General features: G+C 37.5%; 1 protein-coding gene and 1 long non-coding RNA gene across 3 annotated transcripts in view; one reads left to right on the top strand and one right to left on the bottom strand.

The window, feature by feature from the left end:
• Nucleotides 1-18,993, top strand: part of LOC127517021 (uncharacterized) — a 70,697-nt gene extending 51,704 nt beyond the window's left edge. Inside the window, exon 4 of the long non-coding RNA XR_007931169.1 lies at nt 10,448-18,993. This is a non-coding gene — a long non-coding RNA (uncharacterized LOC127517021). The remainder of the gene's footprint in view (nt 1-10,447) is intronic.
• A 110-nt stretch (nt 18,994-19,103) lies between these two features.
• uncx4.1 (Unc4.1 homeobox (C. elegans)) overlaps nt 19,104-20,449 on the bottom strand; it is a 17,708-nt gene continuing 16,362 nt past the window's right edge. For both annotated transcript variants that reach the window (XM_051902055.1, XM_051902046.1), the window contains exon 3: nt 19,104-20,418. In XM_051902055.1, the coding sequence (XP_051758015.1) occupies nt 19,435-20,418 (984 nt within the window). In that variant the 3' untranslated portion in view covers nt 19,104-19,434. The remainder of the gene's footprint in view (nt 20,419-20,449) is intronic.

The following is a 20,449-nucleotide window of genomic DNA, read 5'->3' as shown; positions in this document are numbered from 1 at the left end:
CCATAGGAACATCAGACCGTTCTGGGGAAAAATTAAACAAGAGCCAACGAAAGACAAATGAGATTACAAGGACACATATAGGTGTGGACAGCATAGGACATGCATCATCAAGAATCAATGACGCATATGAAGTAAAGCCAAATATGGACTCTTACTATAGGTTATGTGGTGTCAGAAGACGATGCAAATTGATTTATGTTAATGTGGATAATGCTTTGTAAGGCTGTATATGGGAAACACTACAGTTTGTGAAAGTGGTGCTCTGGTTGTACTTGTGCCCATCCTTAAATAAATATACAGTTGCATGAAAAAGTATGTGAACCACTTGCAGAATCTGTGAAAATGTAAATAATTTTAACAAAATAAGAGAGATTATACAAAATGCATGTTTAGATAAAAGATGTTTACATATTGTCCACAAGACAAAAAAAAAATTAGCTGAATTTATTAAAATGGCTCCGTTCAAAAGTTTGGGAACCATTGGTTCTTAATACTGTGTGTGGTTACCTGGATGATCTACGACTGTTTTTTTGTTTTGTGATGGTTGTTCTTGAGTCCCTTGTTTGTCCTGAACAGTTAAACTGAGCTCTGTTCTTCAGAAAAATCCTCCAGGTCCTGCAGATTGTTCAGTTTTCAAGGAACCCTTTCCAGCAGTGACTGTATGATTCTCAGATCCATCTTCTAACACTGAGGACAACTGAGGGACTCAAACACAGCTATTAAAAAAGGTTCAAAGATTCACTGATGCTCCAGAAGGAAACACAATGCATTAAGAGCCAGGGGGTGAAAACTTTTTGAATTCCCAGATCAAGGTAAGTTGTACTTAATTTGTCTTCTGGGAAACATGCAAGTATCTTCTGTTGTTTCCAAAGGGCAGTACTAAATGAAAAAACAAAAAACAAAAAAATAAATAAATAAATAAATCTTCATCCTGTTCAAAAGTTTTCACCCCCCGGCTCTTAATGCATCGTGTTTCACTTTGTACTCAAGGGTGTTTTCATATGTCAAGTAGGGGTTAACTGTAATTTTTGGGGTAAGTTGTCAAATGTTTTATATGTTGTTTAATATGTTTAAAAATATATGTAACTTTATAATATTTAATTTTACAGGCTATTCATTCAATTTTAAATAATTATATTAAAATTTATTGCAATTCAAGGTACACTATGTAATTTTGTTCATCAGAATGAATAAAATTTAAATAATGAGTCAATACATCATTAATCCTTCTTCCAAAATGTGTTTTATCCTACTCTGATTCACTATGGTAAGCCTGTTATAAATGTTTATATTTTAAACTTGATGGGATGGTTTTCATGGGAAATTGCATACTTTCGGCCCTATCATACACCCAGTACAATGCGACACCAGGCGCGACGCAAGTGTTTTTTGCTAGTTTCAGCCTGATGCAGTTATCATTTTCACAACCTGTAACACGTTGTTTAAATAGCAAATGCATTCATGCTCATCTGTTCACCCATGGGCGTGCTGGTCTGAAAACGAGGTGTGTTCAGGCGCATTGTAGGCATGTTGCTATTTTGAGACAACTGAAAACGACTACGCTATTGACTTTAGACCAGGTTTCAGTTGGTCAATGGCGCAGTCGTTTTCAGTTGCCTCAAACACGCCAACAATGCGCCTGAACACACCTCGTTTTCAGACCAGCACGCCCATGGGTGAACAGTATTTGTTTATTTATTTTTTTGTTATTTAAAGGGCACATTAGTAAATTGCGCCTATAGGCAGGTGCACAATGTGCGTACATTCTGCTTGTTACACACACAGGGACGCGCAGCAGCACACAAACATGCCAAATATTTAAAATAAAAGATTACAATGTAAAAGATTATTATTGTGTAGACTACATAAATATAAAAATGCCTACATGTCATAATGGATAGTCATTGCATGTACCAGAATTACCTATTTGCAGCAATGATGAATGAAATTGGCTAATTATTTAACCAATCGTGGCAATACACACATGTATTTAAACTGACTCATCAGGTTGAGGTTGTCTATATTCCGCCATGTAAATAGCGAATCCACCATGGTGCAAGCGCACCTGGCTTTTAAAGGGAACAGGAGATGACACTCTAATTGGTTTATGGCACGTTACACCCAAAAAACACACATGACTCATTAAGAGACTATAGGTACAACCCTTTTAGACCATGCGCCTGGCATGCTGTCCATTTTTTCCGTCGTTAAACTATAGCAAAAGTGGATTCGGATACGCCCAAAGTGCACCTATGCCATGTGCTTCAGACCATGAGCTCAGATCATTAAAATAGGGTCTTTTCATATCTGTAAATAGAGAAAAGTTGTTCCGGCTACTTTGACGCGTGTTGTGGGAGTGACATAGGTTAGTCGTCACAGCAAGCGAAAAAGGTTGACATGGAGCCGCTAAATCTCGATACTCCGGGGAATCACCTGTTTAAAAAAACAGTGAACAGAGTAGAGTCTGCTGGCAAAAAGAGATCACAACAGCTCGTAATAAAACAAGAATCACCATTGGCTTTGCTATTCGAAGATAGCGAGAACTGAGGGATTTGAAATGTTGTAAAAGCGATGCCGGAGATGGTGTTTTTATTACTCTGCAAGTGAGTAAGTTATTTTATTGAACAAATAAATTGCCATATGTAGCTCTCTAACAGGAGTTCATTATAAAGCATTATCTATTGTGAAGGGTCATTTCATTATGGTTGTTGTAGCACTGTCTGGAATTTTTCAAGGAAATACCATGTCTGTTAAAGAATTAGTTCATTTTGAAATGAAAATTAGCCCAAGCTTTACTCACCCTAAAGCCATCCTAGGTGCCAACCCCCCGGAGCCGTGTGGAGTACACGTTTATGATGGATGGATGTGGATGGAAGCACTTTCTTCAGCTCGTACTCATTGATCCCTATCACTGCCAATATAAAGCTCGGATGCGTCAGGATATTTATTCATATTTCTGCGATTATGTTCATCAGAAAGAAGAACGTCATATACACCTAGGATGGCTTGAGGGTGAGTAAAGCTTGGGCTAATTTTAATTTCAAAGTGAACTAATCCTTTAATGGGTATAGACACAGCTTCGTCTTCAGCTAGTCAGCTTAAGATCCTTTCCATTTAAACTGGTTATATCACTTAAGCCTAGTAGTGAATGTTTTATGAGCAGTAGAATAACCATATATATCTGCAAAGTCACACAGAGAGCCAAAGCACAACCAAAACAATGTTCTTCCGCAAAATGCATGCAGTTTTGTTTTTTAACTGAGGGGGCCAAAAGTTACACAATGTAACTAATTAACATATTATCATTTCTATTTCCCAAAACAAATTCTATGTTTCTGCATGTTATCTTTACATTTTTGCTTTTTTGTGACTTATCTTGTTTCTTGTTTTAATTTTTGCGGAATTGTATGTTTAATGGCAGATTCTTTTGTGTCAACTTGCCCCATATATGTTTCCGCTATTGGAGGTATGTAATCTTTCTGTGGCTGGTAACAGTGGAAATATCCGATTGCTTTTCTTGTAGCTAAGGCTGTGTCTGTACAGAAATTGACTTTGACTTCTGTCAAAAATAAACCCACCCTGAGGAATATTCACTGAGTAAAAAGTGTAACAACTAGGCCCAGTTTCCCCTATAATCCGTATTGTTACTAAATTAATGTATGTGACTATATTACTAAAACACTTTTATATAGGCTATATTTTTTTAAATATATTTTATACATTTTTCTCATTAACCATTAACATTTTATAGCAATTTTGAAGCCATATCAAATCTCCATTTCTTTTCCATTTTTTCACTCTCTCATGCTCTGCCTCAGGTCTTATAGGTGCTAGACGGGGAGACATTTAATCGGCCGAATCGAGCTTTCATATCTATTACAAAAATCAAATAATGCACCATGATTTACTCCCCCTAGCAACCAAGGCGCAGAGCCATAGCAACTGGCATAGCCCGAGGTGCTAGGTTTAATCAGGTTGAAAATATTTCAATTATTGTGTTGGTTTTGAGTGTGTGCGTGTGTGTGCGTGCGTGTGCGTGTGCGTGTGTGACCTAACTCGGGATCATTTTGATTTTAACAGGTAGGAGAAATAGTGCGGTAAGAGGAAATGGAATCACTGCCGTTTTACCTTCAATATCTGTTTTTGTTGGCGTGTGCGTGTGTTGGATCGGTGACATTTGATTCTTGACTTTCCTGTTAGAATCTGTGGACAAAACATCAAATCTTATCCAGCTGATTTTAAATGAAGCTCCTCGCTCTCTCTGTCTTTGTCTGTCTTTCTCTCACTCTCTCTGTTGTTTAGTGTTAAATATTCACGCAGCTCGTTCACAGTCCCTGGAAGATGCATCAGCTCCCATTTAGCACTTGGTGTTTAGGGAAATACCATCCGAAACCTGGAAACCTTCAGGGGCTAAACACAACTCGCAAAGATAACGCATATAAAATGTGTGAGTACACGTGTCTATGCATGTGTTGGTGTATGTGAAGAAGTGTAATTGTGTGTTCTAGTTTGATGTCCTTGGTAGGTTGCGCACTAAATGAGCTATGGCTGTTATTACTGTGTCTGCTCACCCTAGCGGCCTGGGCAGAGTTCAACCTGACATTAGTCACGCCTAATACTGCGATCCGCTGGAGTGCTTTGCCTACAAGGCCAATAGTGCTGCTGCTTTATATTAGCAATAGCATACAGGGTTGGTGATAATTAAAGGTAAAAAATGAGAAAATAACCATGTACACATTGTTTAGTTAGCTGTTAAAATGACAAGGCCTGGTTTCACAAACAGGGCTTAGATTAAGCCAGGACTAGACCTTAGTTCAATTAGGAGCTTTTATAAACGTGCCCTAGAAAAAACATTACTGACAAAACAATGTCTGTGACATATTTTAAGATATGCCAGTGCAAGTTGCTTTCAGTTCAAACAGCTGAAGCATTTTCTGTGAAACCGGGGGAAGAAGTCATCATTAGGTGTATTGTTTGCTGAGTACTCTTGTTTGCAATTTCTAGATGCTCAAATTAAAGGGGACCAATTATGCCCTTTTTCAAAGTCTTGATTTTGTTCTTTGGGGTCTACTAGAACAGGTTTTCATGCTTGAATGTTCAAAATACACATTATTTTTCACATATTTTACATTGTTGCAGCACCTCTCTTCCCAGTCTGTCAGTAACACTTTGTTTAGTTCCGGTCTCTATGTAACCCCTCCTTCCGAAAAACGCAATGTGCTCTGATTGGTCTGGCTTGACCAGTGTCTTGTGATTGGTCAGCTGCTTCGAGCGTATTTTGGAAATGTCACGCCTCTTACCAACTGTTAGTTTCAATACATTACTAACACAACTCAACCAGGCCTTCACCTCCATTGATAAATCCCCTCCTGTGGCCTCATGGGACAGTAAAGTGTCCATTGAATGCGCACTTCAGAATCTCGCTGGAAGTAGTAGGTCATCCAGGGACTTTTCGCCTACTGTTTACTACTACTGTGTACTGTTTTTCGCATACTATATAGTAGGAAAGTATTCGATTTCGGAAAATTCTGAGACGCACACTTAGGACTGCGCGTGCGCATTGGCTGTTCCAGCCTGAAAAATAAACTTTTTAATGCTATTTGAGCATAAGAAACGACATTTATGGGACGGTTCATGTCAGATTTTGTTGCTGCTTTAAAATATTATTAATTGTTATTAAATGTAAGTTCGGCAAGCAGTTTTTGAGATTTCAGGATTTCCCCATTCAAGTAGCCTAGATTGAATTTCCTTGAAAGGGACTTTGCTTGATACTGTGATATGAACAGTAATGATGGCATTGGTTTTACCGGATCAATTCCAACCTGAGTCCTTATCCTTTGGAAATTTGATTTGACTTTCGCAGCACAAAAAACAGCATTTTCTCAGCTATCGACAACACAATCCAAGCTGGCATTATGCAAATTTGTTACTAACCTACATAGGTTCGTGCAGGAAGTGAGACTGGAATTACTGACAACATGTTTCAGGCAGTTCAGAATCGATTCTTTCTTTTGGGAGACAATAACTCCATTTATCATGAACTTTGATCTTTAAAACTTTGCAGACATTTCACATTCTCAAACAGATGCATTACACACTGCATGAAAGGCATCAATAAAATCAATAAAAGAGTGAGCAAAATAGTTTCATCATTATTATTTTAACTAGGCCTATATGCGTGTGTGTGTGTGTGTGTAATGAGTAATTTACATATTCTACATTTATCATGTAGTTTGATTATGGGTTAATTATTTTTGCTTAATTAATAGCAATGACTTAATTATAATAGTATTCAGTATTTCATACAGTAGATAATTGTTTTTTTAATGCAGTTAATGATTTGAACAGCAGTAGGTGAACTTATTTACTTGTAATTTTCTTTTTCTAGAATACAGAAAACATTTTTTCTCTTAAGCATTTAACAGTTTTATAAAGGTTATTGACATTTACTCAGACATGCTATTTTCAGCAGATGCACACAGCTAGATCTGTATATCAAAGGTACAGTTCATCATGACTCCAAACAAACAGTGTAATTGAAATAGAGCTCAACTGTCTTTCTCTTGTTCTTTGACTCTTGTAGCTAGAGGTTTAAGAGAGAGAGAATAAGGGTTAAAAGAGAGAGAGCTCACATCAAACCCTTTTTAATTGCAGGAAGACTATGCCCACTGGCCCGCACCAAAGCAAATGGAAACTGAAATAAGATTTGTCAAATGAAACATTGGAAACAATGGACACTATTTAATTTAGCATATGAGTTATGCCAGCTTAAAACCCATTATATCACATGGACTTGAGCCAAAGTGTGTGTGTGCGTGTGTGTGTGTGTCTTTTTCATTGTTTTTGCTTAAATGAGTAACAAGAAATATAATTGTTTACTAATGCAATAGCAGTGAATATTTGCTTCATTTTCCCCTTCAAGAGAATTTTATATTAATGGAAACTCGATCATTCCCTAGTGAAAATTTCTGCACTCCTGTCAACGTAACAGATTTTAGGCAGAATGTTCAACATGATGGAAATGACTAATCACTGACATCCACTTTAGCATTTGACCAAATCAGTCCGACGCTGTCAGAATAAAGCCATTATTGCATTTAAAAACAAAGTTCTCAAATTGAATTATGGAATAGCACACCATCATGATATTTGATTTGTATTACCCTCTCTTTACCTCTGTATTTCTTTTCTGAAAATAAACTATTTGTAGGATGTGAACTGCAATTCTTTAGCATACAAAATTGGTGATGATTAAAAGTTTAAAAAAAAACATCTTTCAACTGCAATTTTCTGCTTTCTTCATTTTCCCCTTGAAGAGAACTTTATATTAAAGGGGTGGTTCATTGCGATTTCACTTTTTTAAACTTTAGTTAGTGTGTAATGTTGCTGTTAGAGCATAAACTGTATCTGCAAAATTACAGCACTGAAAGTCCAATGCAAACGGAGATATTGTCTTTTAAAGAATTCTCTGTTTAAAGGAATAGTTTACCCAAAAATGAAAATTCTGTCATCATTTACTCACCCTCAAGTTGTTCCAAATCTGTATACATTTCTTTGTTCTGTTGAACACAAAGGAAGATATTTTGAAGAAAGTTTATAACCAGGCTGCTTTGGGGCACCATTGACTTCCATAGTAGGAAATTTTTTTTTATGGAAGTCAATGGCGCCCCAGAACTGTTCAGTTTCCCACATTCTCCAAAATATCTTCCTTTGTGTTCAACAGAACAAAGAATTTTATACAGGTTTGGAACAACCCGAGGGTGAGTAAATGATGACAGAATTTTCATTTTTGGGTGAACTATCCCTTTAAGAACTACAACAAACGGCTGGTAGGGACTACAACGAGCTTCTTTCTGGGTTGGTGATTTAGGGTAAGACAAAAACACGGTTTGGAAAATGAATTCATGTTGTACATTCTCATATAATTTTTGTACATTTTGAACACAAAAAAAGTTACGGACAGCAGCTTTAACTCCACATCAGCTACATAAACTCATCAACTAACCATTTAGAAACGTCCGGTTGCATTCTACATGTTGTCACTTCTTCTTGAGTCTCTCCATCATTGTCTGACTCCGGTTTGAACACAAAAGGCTGAACAGTTTCTGACATTTTCAGTGAGTCTGAGGTAATCAGAGCTGCTAACAGGAGCTCTTGAGACTCCGCCCTCTTCTTGACAGCAGCAGCTCATTTGCATTTAAAGGGACACACAAAAACGGAGTGTTTTTGCTAACCCTCAAAAAGTGACAAATTTATTATGCTATAAAATATTATCTGTTGGGTATTTTGAGCTGAAATTTCACATACACACTCTGGGGACATCTGAGACTTATTTTACATCTTGTAAAAGTGGCATTAAATGACCCCTTTAATGTGAACTTGGGAACTCCATAATTCCTTTGTAAAAATTTCTGCACTCCTTTCAATGTAACATTTTAGGCAGCCAGTAGAAATCTGAATATTCAACATGATGGATATGACTAATTACTGACTTTCACTTTACTATTAGCATATGACCAATAAACTAATCATGCAAATGTTGTCAGAATAAAGTCATTGTTGCATTTAAGCCAAAAGTTCTCAAATTAAATTATGGGATAGTATGATGTCATGATGACAGATCTATATCGCCCCCTCTTTAACTCTATATTTCTTTTCTGACTCTGAGAGTAAACTATTTGATGTGAATTGCACATCCTAGCATATAGAATTGGTGATAATTAATATAAAAAGGCGGTTTTCTGTGAGCATCACTCCAACAATTCAGACCAGCCAATGAGAATGTATCACATAACAACCAAGCTTGAATATGATCATGTTACCATAGACTTGCTTTTTATGTTAGTCAGTATCCCCTAATTCATGCTACTAGTAAGTTTCTCTTCAAATTGTGTTCTTATATCATCAGCTTTAAAAACTTACAAATTTTAATTCAAATTGTAATTCTCTTGAACTTTTAAAGCGAATCCCTGAGTTTATCCCCATTAGTCTCAGACTTTTTTGTCCTCATTCAATCACACACACCTGTGGGTCTGATATCTCACTCACTAAAGCGAACGTCTCTCTCTCTCTCTCTCTCTCTCTCTCTTTCTCTCTCTCTCCCTGTCTCTCAGCAGATGCTTGACTCGTCTCTCCCTGCTGGTCCTGGCAGGCTCTGGTGTGGCCAGGGGGTCAGTGTAGTCCAGCCCAAAGTAAATAATTAGTGATACTGGCTGGAGCTCTTTGTCTATGTGCATATGTGTGTATGTGTGAGCGTGTGTGTCTTAATTTGGCTAAAGCTTGCGGCCGTGAAGAGAGATGTCATTATTTACGCCAGATTATGGTTGCCGGGTGCCACCAAGGGAGTCTGTTGCCCATTCCACCGGAAAGCAGGCTTAAGCTGTTTATTTACCATTCCTTGTGAGTGTATGTGTGTGCGAGCGGAGGTTGGCATTTTTAATACGCCTCATCCTCCATTTAACAAGCACTTCAGTGCATTTAGAATGAAATTAAAACTAATTAATTGGGTCTAATGTGATTTTTTTTTAAATTATTGTTGTTTTTGCTGTATTGGGAATGCCTATTTAACAAGGAGACCTGCCAGTGCTAATTAAAAAATTCTCTAATCAAACTGATAACACCTTTAATATGTTAAACACTGTGATATTATATAATCCACCCTGTTTTACTACTTTTAACTTTGCTATCTTCCTAAAGTTTTTTTCTTATATGACATATATTTTTTATATATTTCTTACATTTCTTATATTTTTTCTGCATAACAGGTACAGAATATAGGAGAAAGATATTCAGACGATGAATTACTAATTTCACCCTATTTCTAACGATTCAAAATGGAACATCAATAAAACATCTTTTTATGGTAAAGTAGGTTAGAATAGTTTGGAAATGTTAGCAAGTCCCATTATTTCATGTTGTCAGTTTAAGAGAGCACTTACTGATATTGTGTTGTTTTTAATGGTGCTTCAATTGGTCATTCTTATGAAAAATGGAATAGGCATAAATCCATTACACATGGTTACAACATTGTAGTTTTAATTAAACTTTTTTCTTTTTTTCTACACACATAAAATTCAATTTCATTTTTATAGCATTTGTACTAAGGATGGCATTGTAAACTTGTAATTGTAATACAAGTATGTACTTGTAATACATATATATCATGTATATATTAGTATATACATGTTAATATATACAGTATATATTAGTGCTGTCAAATATATATGTGTGTGTGTGTGTGTGTGTGTGTGTGTGTGTGTGTGTGTGTGTGTGTGTGTGTGTGTGTGTGTGACTAAACTGACCTCTAAGTGAATTGTTTCATTTGTTTTGTATGTTTCTACATCTTTTATTAAAGGATCATTCTTCCCTTTCTTTGCCATCTGTTCTTGCTATTTTCTCTTTTTCTTGACCCCTTTCCTTGCATTGATTTCCCCAACTTTATCCCCAGGTCAGAAGATCATGGTTTCCTGGTGATAGATGCCAGGCCAGGGGTATATAGTGGGCATGTGTGTAAGACTGGGCCCAACTGCTCTACTCTGCCCTGCCCTGGCACTTCCCTGGCACAAAATAAAGATAGCCCAGCCTCGGTGTGTGCCAATCTGCTGCTTCTCCCCATGCCTTCTGTGCCAACACCTCAACAAGTTCACAGATGACTGGTTCAGTATCTTCCTTGACACTTTTAAATCCATGTTTTGGATTCCAATGCTCACTTCATATACAGATTAAATTTATTTAAGGGGGGGAAAGAGTGGTACATACAGGGTTAACCGTGTGTGACCATCTCTCAGTGAGTAATTCTTAAAATTGGAGAAGCTTATAATGAAACACATTTGGTCAGGTGATAATGACAGAATGAGGCTGGAGAATCAGAATCAGGGTGTGAGATTGTTACAAACACCAACATGCCCCACACAAAGGCAGGGGGTCCATTTAAAGAAGTAGGCCTACATCTCTCTAGTCTAAATAACGACTTTATTTTTTAAAACATTTTTAAATTTGATATAAACTGGTTTGATCTGTAATAGGCCCTACAGAAGATATCCATTTGGGGAGGAAACAATGTTATATTATAATGAAATGATGTGTAACATACCTTTTAATGTAAACTGAGCCAAAACCTTTTTTGGGGGTAACATTTAGGTGATTGGGACAGCACATATTTTCATTGATTTAGGCTAGTGTGAGCATATTCAAATGCAAGATTTCCCTTTTTTGTTCATCATTATAAAGAGTTTATAAATCCATCCACAGTTCATATTTCATACACTATACAACACATGTAATTGAGGTAAAAGAAGGCATGATGTCCAAAAAATGCTTCTGGTCCAAAATTCATAAAAAAAAAAATAAAAAAAAAAATAAAAAAGTAAACTGACCCAAAACCTTTTTTCTTTTTATTATTTTAGTAACATTTGGATGAAAGGTTATGTGGCCCCATCCCCAATAAACTGTTTGACAAACGCATTTAACCTGCACAAACCTTAACATGAATATGGTGTATTGCTGCAACAAAATAAGTTAAAAAAAATGTTTCTATTTTCAGAATAAGGTTGTTTTATTTTAGCAAAATCCAGCTAGTTCATGAACATTTTCGTGGTTGATTAGAGGTTGCACAATGAAGAGGATGGAAACCAGCATACAGAGCATTTTCTTAATTAGCAAAGTCTTTAAGCACTGTTCCCATCCATCCAAATTGTGTTTGAGTGGATGGGACAAAATAAAAACAACCTAATTCTGAAAACATAACATGATATTAACACATTTTTTTAGTGATTTTGTTGCAGTAGAGCAACAAAGTAGTCATGTTTCCATCAAATGTTTGTGCAATATGACACATTTATGACCTTATTATGAAAACTACCTAAAGCTCATTTTCCTCACTTCATGCATTTCAGGGTCAACTTCCTGTTTGATGCCTGCCCTGCCCACCCACATGATGTCACACCAATGAGGGCATTCAATTTTGATTATGTGGTCTCATCAATGCTATCTCATGACCAATTCGTACATATTTTACAAGGTGGCTAATTCGTACCAATTCGTATGACCTCACTCACGAATTCATCCGATTTGTCTAAACCCCAGTGACAGGTAGGTTTATGGGCGGGGTTAGGGGTAGGTCATTTGTACGAATTCATACAAATTTGGCAACTCACAAAATACGTAGGATTAGCAAAAAACCTACGAATTCATAATAGTGAGGTCATACAAATTTGTACAAATTAGCCACCTTGTAAAATACGTACGAATTGTTGTGAGATCAGGTTGGTCTCAAGCTGGCAAAAAAAAAAAAAAGGAAGAAATTCCTTTCACTCATTAGGGCAAGAAAATAATTGGTTATAGGTTACTGTCCCAGTTGACCTTATCACCCTGAATTCACCCCTGTGATTCATACAAGACATGGAATTGATTTAAATCATTCATGAAACTTTTAATAATGTTTATCATGCATCACATTTAGTGCCTTAATTCAGTTTTTACGATTTAACTGTTAATTCGACACAGAAAGTAGGCTATTTCTTCCTTGGCATTCACTAAATAAATAAACGGGCATAATATGGAAATATTAAATAGACACGCCTATATTATATAGGAATTCAGGGAGAGGGTTTTAGGGGTCATTTCTATGAGATTTCTATTCGGTTTCTATTCAGAACTATTACTGAAGACTTCAGTAATAGTTCTGAATATAGTTCATCTCGCTTACACCGGAGGCTACTAGCTACTGTCTTTTGCAGGCTTTTTTATTTGACTAAAAAAGTTTTATATCATGTGTGTGTGTGTGTGTGTGTGTGTGTGTGTGTATGTGTGTGTGTGTGTGTACTTGTATTTATTACTTTGTGATAAAAAAAGTACGAAAGATACGGAATGTTTGAATGTTTGACTTTGTGAGGTCCTTTAATTGGACCCCACAAGGACAAAATCTTTTATATGAGACTAAATGTTGACTCAATTTATTATCGTCTTTCCCTACACTATACCTAAACCTACCCGTCACAGGAACCTAATGTAACAATTCACAAAACCAAACCTGTGTGTGTGTGTGTGTGTGTGTGTGTGTGTGCGTGCGTGTGTGTGTAATAGTAGTAAAGTGCTAAATAATAACAGTATTTTGCCTATGTAACGTTCTGATTCTAGTGCTAGAGCAGCATACTGTTGCTATCACCACACTCTAAAAAATGTTGGGTTGTTTATTGTACCCAATATCTGGGTTAAACATATTGGGTCGCTTTGTTGGGTTATTCCTAGTGTTTATTGGGTTATTTATATATTAACCCACCATTGGGTTATCTGTTGGGTCATTTTTAACTGTTTTAATCGAGCAATTCAGAGAAATGGGATTTTTTTTAGAAAAACTAGCTTTTCTACTCCCAGTGTTAATTCATATTAGTAAAGCAGAAAGAAGGGGCATGTTGAAAGCCTTTAGGCTAACTCAAAATATTAAGTAAAACATTCTTCAGTTGCCACATTGAGCAGTAGGTTATAGATGGATTGTGACAATTTGATATGATAGCCTACCTGTGCTTTAGGTCCAATTAAACAATGAGGACCCATCCGTGCTCAAATGTATGTGTGCAGGCCTATGTATTTGCACGGTGATGTTGAATCAATTTGACACCTCGGAATGAGGGAGATCTTATTTTTCACGCTCGTTTCAGGCTGTTGAAATAATCTGGTCTCATTAGTCGGCCGCCGAACTGGTCTGATTTATCCAGACTGTCAGTGACCCTGTAGTACCGCGGGTCCCGAATCAATCACCGAGCTTGAACGGCTAAACCTGAGACCAAAACGTGCTTGATTTATCTACCAAATTACCGAGGCCTAAAGACACGACCGAGGAAATTGCGCGCTACTCCCTCAAGCAGTGTACCATCACAGGCCCACCCCCACTCAAAGGATCTCAAAACAAATTGTTGGGGGTCTTACAAACTACATTAAACGGGTTATTTCTGTATACTTTTAAGAACGTTTCCGTTGCATTTTAAGTCACCCACATCGCTCGAGCACTTTCAGAAATGATCAGTATCGAACAGTAGCTCGGTATGTAGGCCTTCTTACATTAGGCCTATTTATAAATTTATTATATTCCCATATCACAGTTATTTTAGAAAAAAAAAATTTAAACAAAAACGATATGGGCACCAAAAGACATTATGGATTGCACTGACAAGAACCAGTAGACTTGGTCAATGTGTGGTCATACAGCTGTAAAAAACAAATGTCATAATGAATAAGAAGTCATAGAGATGCACCGATACCGATACCAGTATCGGTATCAGGCCCGAAACCAAGCTCATGTACTTGTACTCGTAAAAATACCCCCGATACCAAAAGACCAATACCTCACGTGACGTAACTGACAGAATTTTCCGGAAACGCTCGCTCTCTCGCGCATGCGCGATCTCAGTTCTCTAAGACAGCGCACAATCAGTTCTCCTTGCGCCTGGATGGTCAAATGCACACATACTGTAGTTGTCAAAATGTCCATCGTGTGGAGTATCTCACGTAAATACAGTCGGTTATGGCTTAAGTGGACGTAAACAGGTGGGTGAAAACAGGATATATGTCAGAGTATATTACATCCATGGATTCGGTCTTAAGGGACAGTAGCCTAATTAAATATTTGTCTGTCATTAATGTTAATAAAACAACAAAAGAAGTTAAATAAATGTATATATAATATATATCATGAAATAAAATTTGTGCTGTAAGTTTGTGACAAACACATAAAAATTATTACTTTTTTCATTTGAATAATAATAAAGAAGCTGTGCTACATTCATTAGACTCACTGTGTTGTTTTTGGAAAACTGCCACATCAAACAAGAAAAAAAAAAGAAATTAATAAATGTATAAAGGCATCGGTATCGGTATCGGCGAGTACCAGAAAAAAGTATCGGTACTCGTACTCGGTCCTTAAAAATGGTATCGGTGCATCCCTAGTCATTATGTTCCGAAAATTTAGTCACATGAAAATGCAGAGTGAATTTAGCAAACCTTTGCAATGCATGACCTGTTATAAGTGTAGCATAAGGTGACGTTAAGTATGAAATTGAATGTATTTATCGCCACTGAACTTCGAGAGGGTGAAAACAAATTCATCTAAAAGCATCTTTATATGGCCATATTAAGGGTGCGCTGCAGCAGGGTTTGTCTCTGCTCCAAATTCAGTGTAAATACGATGGCACAGTATATGTCAGCTTTGAACCATAGTAAATTTGACTCTGTTGCAGCTGCTTCTGTAAATGGACTCTTAAAAATAAAGGTTCCAAAAGGGTTTTTTTGCAGCAATGCCATAGAAGAACTATTTTTGTTTCCTCAAAGAACCTTTCAGTGAACAGTTCTTAAAAGAATCATTTTTAGTGTGAAGAACATTTGAATAATCTAAAGAATCTTTTTACACTATTAAGAGCCTTTTGTGGAATGAAAAGGTTCCATGGATGTTAAAAGTTCTTCATGGAACCATCAATGCCAATAAAGAACCTTTATTTTTAAGAGTATAGGCTACTTCTCAAAAATTGTTGTCATGATCATTTTTAATTATTTGTATTTTAGTTTCATATTTTTATTTAGAAATTTAGATATTCATTAATAATTTCAAATTTTCTATATTTACAATTTAATGTTTAAAATACTTAATAACATTATTTCTGCAATTATTGATGTATTAATGCCACGTCTGTGTATCTTTAAACAGTAGGTGTATACAATTTTTAATGGGGAAATGACATGAAATTATTTAGGAAGTTGATATCCTGTGAATATTTGTAGGGTACATCGGGGCTAAAGGCGCACCAGGGTAAAAGGCGCGTTTGACTTTATTCTCCTTTAAACCACTAGATGGCAGAAAAATTCAGCATAGGACTTTTCTTAACAGCCGCTTTTAATGATGCACGTGGAAATTTGGCTGATTCTTGACGTGATCCGCACTAATTTGATCTAATATTTAATGTTTGCTTGTTTGTTTGTTTGTTTGTTTTTAAATGTTGTAGATTTATGTAGCAAATGAGAATCTATAAAATTATTGTCTATACTTTAAGACAAAGGTCTTGTTAATGGTTTTCAGTTAATAAACCAACAGTTTTTCAATAACGGAAGAATATGTAGCCTAAAAGTATGTATTTGGGGTAAAAAGCGCACCTGCTGTTGGGGCTAAAGGCACAATAATTAACATGATAATAAATAGATGGCTGACTTATCCATTTGTTGACATGACAAGGCTAGATTCAGATGGTAAATATCGCATATCATATTGGGTATCCACCTTAGAGATAATACCCATATTTATAAACCATCATATTTAAGAATATTATATTAATCATATCATAAAATATATTTATTGTGTTACTGTAAAGCGTTATTAAATTATTATGGGATCTCATTCAATGCTTTCAGAATCTTTACTTTTTTTAATAATTTTTGTTTCTGTATTTTTAAAATGAACATATTTTAATGACACAATTCTTTTATTTATCGAAATATACCGAAAATAGTACAAACTTTGAAAAAGTGATTGTTTTGAACAAGTATTGGCCTAACTTAGACATAATTTAAAACATATTATTTTAGCTAAAGTATTTCTATCAACACTGTGTGCCTTTTGCCCCATGCTGGTGAGTCTTTTACCCCATATGTGGGGTAAAAGGCGCACACCTCATACATTTATAAGATTTTTTAACAAACAAACCCATTTTATGATTTATTTTCACACAAAATCTGTTGCTCCATCAATGTTCAATAAACATATATATTTTTTCTGCAATCTATGGGAGTAGTGAAAAGCACATGTTTCTTAGTGTCTGCCATTTTATCCCCGTTGTACCCTACTTTTAAAAAAAATATATACTGCAGGAATATGTAGAATAAACCTAAAATCACCTAGAATATACTTTTAAACATTCACATAAATATTAACAAAATTGTCTTGTTAATTGGGCCTAAGAAAAGTCCATGCACTGTTATGTCAACTATCCATACGCTTCTTTGCCGCCAATGCAAAGAAATTAAGCGAGAGTGAGAATTGACGTTGAGGCTAATTAATTGTGCAAAGGTTTTCTTTTTAAATAAAAATGTGACATGCAATTAAATGAGAAACTCAACCAGCATTAATGAAACTTGATGTCCTAATTTCACAACACAATGTTTTGGGCCACCATCCACGTTAAGGTTTTTATGGGTGGATTTTAAAAAGACAACCCCGTTGTCCGTTGTCTGTTCACGCGGCTCTAGGGTGGCAATCTCTCCCGGGAGAAAAGAGGAAATGAGATACGGAGATAGAAGGCTACGGGAGGTGGTAAATTAGCTGCCTGATCCGCACTCATTGGCGCATACACTTCCCCCATTAACTCGCCCTGACAGCCACACTCTCTCCACCACCCCCCTCTCGCTGCTGTTTCTCCACTCGGTACCCGGGGCATGGCGGCCTTGTAGATTTATCATGCGGAGAAATGAATGTATGATGATCAGTTAAATTGAAAATCAGCAGCCGGCTGTCGATGAGAAGCAACACCTTCGTAATTAGCAAGAGAAATTGCGGCTTACGGACAGATAATAGCGTAAAAACAATTTACACTCCTCCCTTCTCCGTTTATAATGAGTCTCAGGGCTCAAAGTGAAAACTTTTTACTCCCTGAATCTATAAACCGAGTTCATAACGTGTACAAGACTAGATTACAGCACTGGGGGGCTGACCAGACGTGAGGAGAGCCTGTAGTCTCATCAATTCATTTAGTAGAAATCAATTCATTGTTTGTCTTAATAAATTATTATGCCTACTAGTGCTTGCAGGATCCCGAGTGAGTGGATGTGCATTGTAATGGGGATGGCCGACCTTCACAATCAACTCATATAAAATATGCCACTGTAAAATATTGCCTTTCTTACACTCATTTCGTCCTACACTCATAACTACACTAAAACATTTATGTTTCTCCTCGCTGAAGTAGCACATCCCCCCAGAGATGATCCCTTCTCTCATTATTTTTCCTATAAGCTAGGTCTCATGCAGTGCAAATAGCAGTAACCCGAAATAAGAAATTATGTAAATGTTATTAAGGCTGGAAGATGTCATTCATAGGGTAAAGCTCCAGTCCCTCCGTTTACTTTTAATTTATTTGCAAATACAGGGGCTCAATGAAGATGACCGGAGGGTGGCGGTTTTACATTCGTAAAATACTGCCCACTTGTACAGAATCTAAACTGTGTGTTGAGAAAATCTTTTAAGAAATGTGATAATTAAGGGTTTGCTTAAGAACCTAAAATTCATCGCAGACCCATGCTGGGACCGTCTTCTTGTCAAAGACAACCTTGATCATATTGATCACCATATGTAGCCTAGCCTATTTATTAATTCACTTATGCCCGCTACACTATTTTCCAGTGCAGATGCTTTAATGTGCCATGAGTTGACCGTAACATTATTAGAGTAAACTGGTCTGCATGGTTGTGTGTGTGTGTGTGTGTGTGTGTGTGTGAGAGAGAAAGAGAGAGAGAGAGAGGAAGAAAGAGAGGGGGGCTGTTCTTATATAGAGCGACAAATGATCAATAGGCCGATAAGGCAGGAACATCAATGTACGCGACAGAACAATGAGGGATATCATCGAACATCTATCTTAATATTGCCGCCTACGCGTGCCCTGACAGGCCCATGCGCCTCATGAAAATTCCACCCCGCGAATCACTCAGGCTTGCCTCACTGTGCGCGCGCGCACACACACATCCTCACACGTACGCTCGCAGCTGCCTGGGCTATTATTTCCCCATTTCAATCTGACTCGCCAGCCTTTCATGCTAATTCTATTATTGTTGGAAGTTTATGTGATTTCATATCGCTGGAATCGGTAATGTATAATAACCCTTCAGGCTAACAGAAAAAAAAACGTATCCTCCCAGCCGCCACCGGGAAAATAATTACTTTCATATCAAAACTCCACAGGAGCTGACCGAGTCCTACCGCCCGCGGCGTGAGACCTCATTTTAACTGGAGGTTTTGAATGAATGAATTTGTTAAAGCAATAAACACGAGCCTGCTGTACAGCAGCCTCTCAAAACGATAAACAAAACAGACAGGCTAACCGTAAGCACTGAGGTGGCAATACAAGATCTTTTCTTTGACAATATTTTATTATTATTCTTATTATTACTTATCAAAATGTTACATATATAAATATTTTCGATATTTTATCATTTATACAACGTTTGAGGATATGTTGTTCTTGTATGCTGCTCATAAGCTAACTTGTTCCTTGAAGTTAGCCGAGTAGCTGAATTTGATAGGCTAGTTTTAAGCCGAAACAGATAGTTCACCTGAATAAAGAATATCCGTTTCTGAAAAGTATAAAAACATGAATTAAAACAGTCTTGTATACAAAAACGTGTCGTTTCAGCTTTGGGATTATGACAAGTCACTTGGCGCCACTGCTGCTGGCCTATATTTCAGTCCATGTCAACGTCCTCTCCATCTGTATTTGTGTCAGCAGAACTGCGGGTTTTCGTGTCAGAGTATTCAGACAGGTTAGGAGAGATGCTTTCTTTCTGGCTAGAGTTTGTGACAGTGGACTCAGAGTCATTTTCAAACTCCTTTTGTGGCGAATTAGATTCTGCAAAACATTTCTCTGAGCTTGTGTCTGAAGACTGAATGGAAGAGTTCTTGCTTTCTCTTTGCAGCTCGCCGTTTGTGGCCGCATTCGCACCGGTGTCTTTGCACAAATGATTGATGTCTTTCTGGTTTGAGGTCGAGATGTCTGTCGTGGAACAGTTGTGACCCGAGTTTCCTGAATCCTGACTCGGTTTCATCGCTGTCTGTGGCACAATGAAACCCAGTGGCTGGGTAATGGGATATAGAAGGAAATGGCCTTTACCAACCAGTGGTCGCTGCGGCGGTAACTGAGAAAAATCCAGGATAGTTTTTCTCCTGGGACTTGAGTCGGCTAGTAAACTCTCCACACTAAATGGGTTGAGTTTCTGGAGCGTGGAGGCGCGTGTGATGCCGTTCGCGGGGCACATGGCAGAGTTCCGCGTGGAGTCCATGGGCTCCGCTGTCTCGTTGACTGTACTGGCTCTTTGGTGGCGTGGATGTTGGTCACATATATGTTCAGTTTGCTGTCGGTGCGCGCTAGGCTGAGGCCCGCTGTGCGGAGTGGACTCGCTATCGGTGCTCTGCGATACTCCACTGTCGCTGTCAGATCCGGGTGTGTGGAAGAGCTCACCCGCTAAGAGCTTGTTCTGGGATTTCAGCAGTTTGCGTTCCTGTTTTCGCTTCTTCTTTTCCAAGCGCTCCAACTCCCGTCGCGCGATCTCCTCTGGGTCCATTGGTTCGCCGCTGCATGTAGTGGGGTGAGAGTTGTGAGCCGGTCGACCGGGCCCTTTCTTCGTGTTCTCCTTTTTGCGCCATTTAGCTCGCCTGTTTTGGAACCACACCTAGAAAGCAAAGGATGATATTTTTTGTTTC

Source organism: Ctenopharyngodon idella, chromosome 1 (genome assembly GCF_019924925.1).
Source record: "Ctenopharyngodon idella isolate HZGC_01 chromosome 1, HZGC01, whole genome shotgun sequence".
Lineage (NCBI taxonomy): Eukaryota > Metazoa > Chordata > Actinopteri > Cypriniformes > Xenocyprididae > Ctenopharyngodon > Ctenopharyngodon idella.
Note: the sequence above shows the minus strand (reverse complement) of the source record. Positions and strands in the feature narration are given on the sequence as shown.